At 50.2% G+C, this 4,165-nt stretch overlaps 1 protein-coding gene across 1 annotated transcript in view; it reads right to left on the bottom strand.

Annotated features, from left to right (window-relative positions):
• Positions 1–282, bottom strand: part of ZMYM3 (zinc finger MYM-type containing 3) — an 11,930-nt gene extending 11,648 nt beyond the window's left edge. Inside the window, exon 1 of the mRNA XM_042783445.1 lies at positions 1–282. This exon is cut by the window's left edge and continues 358 nt beyond it. Coding sequence (XP_042639379.1) covers positions 1–282 — 282 coding nt within the window.
• Between the last annotated feature and the right edge of the window lie 3,883 nt (positions 283–4,165).

Here is a 4,165-nt window from a genome sequence, read left to right as displayed (position 1 = left end):
CTCTGGGGGAGAGGGAGCTTTATAGAGAAGCCCCCCCAGCCCCAGCAGCTCAGTGGCTCCATCCAGGACTCCAGGGTCTTTTTCCAGGCCAGCAGGAGTATCAAGCAGGTCTAGGGCTCCTGAGGATGGAGAAGGGCCAGGGGGGGCCCATCCTCGAGTTGGGGCAGTCTGGGATTCCAGCAGATCTTCTCCAAATTCCATGTCTACTGGAAGGTCTCCAGCTAGGGGCTTCTCTGGCAGGGTCAAGGGGTCAAACGGATTAGGGAAATCACTGGGGTCCATGAGGGTGGCTGGATATGGGCTGTAGATTAGAGGTAGAAGAGGAGGCAAAAGAGGTGGTCTTAGCCAGAATTCCTTCTTATATAGGCTCTGGGACACACCCCATCATCCACTTGGATTTCACGTGAACAGCCCTCCCCACCACAACCGACAAGCATTTCTACAAGCTTTAGTCCAAATGACCACTCCCCCTCCCCCCATACAGCGCCCCCTGTGGAGACAGGCGGTCCCTATCCTGGCCCTGTGCCCACACTAACCAGGCAGTCGTCGTCCCACCCTCCCGCCTGCCCCCCCCAACTCGCGACTGCAACTCCCAGTTCCCTTCCCCCCTTACCTTTCACACCCTCCCAACTCGGGCTGAACACCCCCTTAGTCTCCTAGGGCCGTCGCCACCAGGGGCCATTCTCACCCCTGCGTTCTTAGTTTCTATCTCCTTCTCACTCCCCTAAAGCCCTTCAGTTCCCTAGTCTTTACCCACCCTGTCTAGCCCCACCCCCCTCCCCCACATTGCCCAGTCCTCCCTCAGCCCTTCCCCGCCCCCACAAACTGCCCTTCCTAATCCCTCCCCGTTACCTTTCAGGGTCGCCCACTTCCTCAGAGCCTTCCACCTTTTCCCATTGCTCCCCTACTCCTCCCTTCTGTTGCCCACCCCCCACCTCAGGCATTTACAGGAAGACATTTTGGAGCTACGATCTCTCCTTAAAACCCCCTCCAGGCTAAAGCGAAATCCCGCCTGCAGGTTCGGTTCGGCTTGATCAGGCCCGACCCCTACCTGCGGCAGGGTTAGTGTAACGGCTACAAGCCTAAAACTGCAGACAGACGGCCCCACACTCCTTCTCCACCTCCCTCCCTAGCAGCCAGGATAGGGGTCGCGGCCCCTTTAAATGGCAGAGCCGCTCACAGCGCCCAGCGCTCTGCACCAGGCGGGCGGGCGGCGCCAGCAACCAACCCCATTGGCTGGCTCGAGGAGGGGGCTCGCGAGACAGCACCGGCCCCCGGCGCGAGACTCCCAGCCCAGAGGCCGCCTGGAAATTGCGGAGTGGAATATGGTTGTTGGAGATGGAGCTTGAGCCCCCGCCCGGGGCTCCGTTAGTTGAGGAGGAAAAGACAGCCTCTGGAGCTTTGAAGCCCACCCCCAGGAAAGGCGGCACCCCCTGTCCAACGAAGGGTTGAGTTCACTAACCCACAGAAAACACAGATCCACGCACCTGCTTCCCTTACCTGGACCAAGAGTCTGGCCCCCGTCACACCCGAGCCTGCCCTACCTCCTGGAGCCCACTCTACCCGTGATCCCCTCCTCTCATTCAAATGGTTCCCGGTCCCCTCCCCCTCCTTGTGTCTCTCTTCTCTTCCCACTCGTGTTCAACCCCCCCGGCGTCCAACCTCCCCCACTCTCCGCGTCCGTCCCCCTCAACAGTCCCTACCTACGCCATGCAGCAGGCGCCTACTAAGATTACCCTCCCCCCATCCCCACCTCTCTAGGGCCCGCCCCCTGGGCGACTGTTGGGGTAATGAGTGACAGCAGAGGGTGGGGGGGAGGCTAGGACTCAACCCTCACGTGCCCCTCCTCCCCTTGTCTGCAGCCTCTGGGTGGCCCCCCTAACCAGTCTGAGAGTTATAGTTATGGGGCGTCTTAAGGTTGGTCTTCAGTCACCCAAGTCGGTTTAAATGGCTCTGGCTCAGTGACAATGGCTATGCAGTAACCGTTACTGCCTGATGACCCCAAAATCAGGGCCTGTACAACCCCCCCCCCACACACACACACCCTCAGTGATCTAAAGGTAAGTTCTGAGATCTTCTCCAAGAGTCTTTCTGCAGAAGCTCCCTGCATTATCTCTAGAGTAGTTTTCCTCACCAGGGCTGATAGGTCTCCTTCCTTTCTCTCAGTCCCTCTCCCTCTCTTTCTATCCTGGTCTCTTCTCTCCCTCGCGCACTCTCTCTCTCTCTCTCCTGGTCTCTTTTTGTCTCGTTCTCTGTCTCTCAGCCTCGCATACCAAGAACACGCACGCGCACAAACACTCACGCTCCCCCTCCTGGATGGTCCTTAACGTGTGGGTGTGGCTGAGGTTGAGGCTAGAGAGGTGGGTGGGGGGAGGGGCACTAGCTTTAGGCCTACGGGCTTTAAAAATATGTGCAACGATCCCTTCTCAGTCTTTATTGCAATTAGAGCACTTTACAATCCCTCCTCCCAAGCATCGTTTCCAACCTTTAAGGGCTGTGGAGCATTTAATAGCTGAGGAACTAGAGAGTTCTGCTACAGATTTAGAAACAAGTTGACTTTGTGTCCAGTGCCTACTCTAGCCTGCCTTTTTGCCCTCAGGCCTCTTCTCCATCCCATGCGGGGCCTCTGCTAGCTTTATCATCCTTTGGAGTTTTATCCTCCCTTTTTCTCATTTACTTTCCCAGAAACCTTATCCTTCCTAGCTTCGTGCATGGCCTTGAAGTTATCTTTGCTCTCTTCTATATACAAGGATTAAAGCAAGATTTTTTTTTTTCCTTGTAAATTTCCCAAACCAGGTTTTCTTTTTATCTTTACCAGTATTCTGTGTACCCATCTTGAGTATTCTGCTTATTTCTATGTCCTTGTGCCTTTCCTTTCCTTTTCAGCTTGTTCCATCTCAGTAGAGCCACCTGGTTCTTTTGTATTGCTTGTCCTCATTAACACATGTTTGGGTCCTCCACTGCTCTGGTTGTGCAGAGTGACTTTCAAGAGGAAGGGAGACAATTAAAGAGTGGTTAATGGTATATTATTAATTCTAGAGGCAATGTGGTGGAGTAAAAAGTGTGTGGGTTCTGGAGGCAGATAGACTAGAATCTAATCTAAACTCTGCCCAACTTTTAGCCAGGTGGCATTAGACAAGTCACTTGTCAAGTCGCTGGATTTTAGTTTTCTCATCTTTAAAACAGAAATGAGGAAACAATCTAAATGTCCAATAATAAGGAATTAATTGAATCAGTTTTGGTACATTCACACAATGGATGTAATCATCAACAACCACATTTTAAAAAACTAGTAACAAAAAAATGCTCATGATATGTTAAATGAGAAAAAAAATGTTTAAAAATTCCAATTTTTGTACAAAAATCTTATATATATATATACACACACACACACACACATAGAAAAGGACTGAATACTCCAAAACATTAAGAGAAATTATGTGGTGAGAATACATGAGGTTTTTTTTTTTTTAATTTTCTGCATGGTTGTTAGTTGCCTTAGAGTGGATACCAATCATGGCAGCTTCAAGTGTTCAGAGTAGAGCTGCACCATAGGATTTTCTTCGCTGTAATCTTAATAGAAGCAAATCACTATGTAGATCTTTCAAGGCACCTCTGGGTGGGTTCCAACCGCTAACCTTTCTACTCGTGGTCTAGTGAGTAACTGTTTCTCCACCCAGGGATTCCATTCCCACTTTCTACATTATTGCTCTTTTCTAATTTATTATTATTATTATTTAAATCTATATGTTTTAATGGAATTTGAAAATATTAGGCTTTATTGGTTCTTCAACAAAGTCAACATCATCAAGGTTACATCTTCATCCTTGGGGAGAAAGCAGAGTCTTACCGAGATATCCTTGAACAAGCACTCTGCTCCCACCCTTTAAAGTATTTTTTTTTATTATTATTATTGTGATTTGGGTGAAAATTTACAGAGCAAATTCACTTTCCATACAGCAGTTCACATACACTTTGTCTCATTACATTGACCACAATTTATCACAATGCAACAGCTCCCCTCCCACTTCCTCCCGATAGTTACCTCTTCCCTGTGTCCATCCCTCCACGCCCTCCTGCCCGCTGAGCTTTCTCCCTGTGCATAAGCAGCCCTTCTTTCTCCCATGATTGTTCTCGCCAAGGAGTGTATCTACCTCAGGTAAAT

This window comes from Orycteropus afer, unplaced genomic scaffold, assembly GCF_000298275.1.
Source record: "Orycteropus afer afer isolate SDZICR_OR568_19922 unplaced genomic scaffold, OryAfe1.0 scaffold01194, whole genome shotgun sequence".
NCBI lineage: Eukaryota > Metazoa > Chordata > Mammalia > Tubulidentata > Orycteropodidae > Orycteropus > Orycteropus afer.
This window is presented reverse-complemented; position numbering and strand designations above follow the sequence as displayed.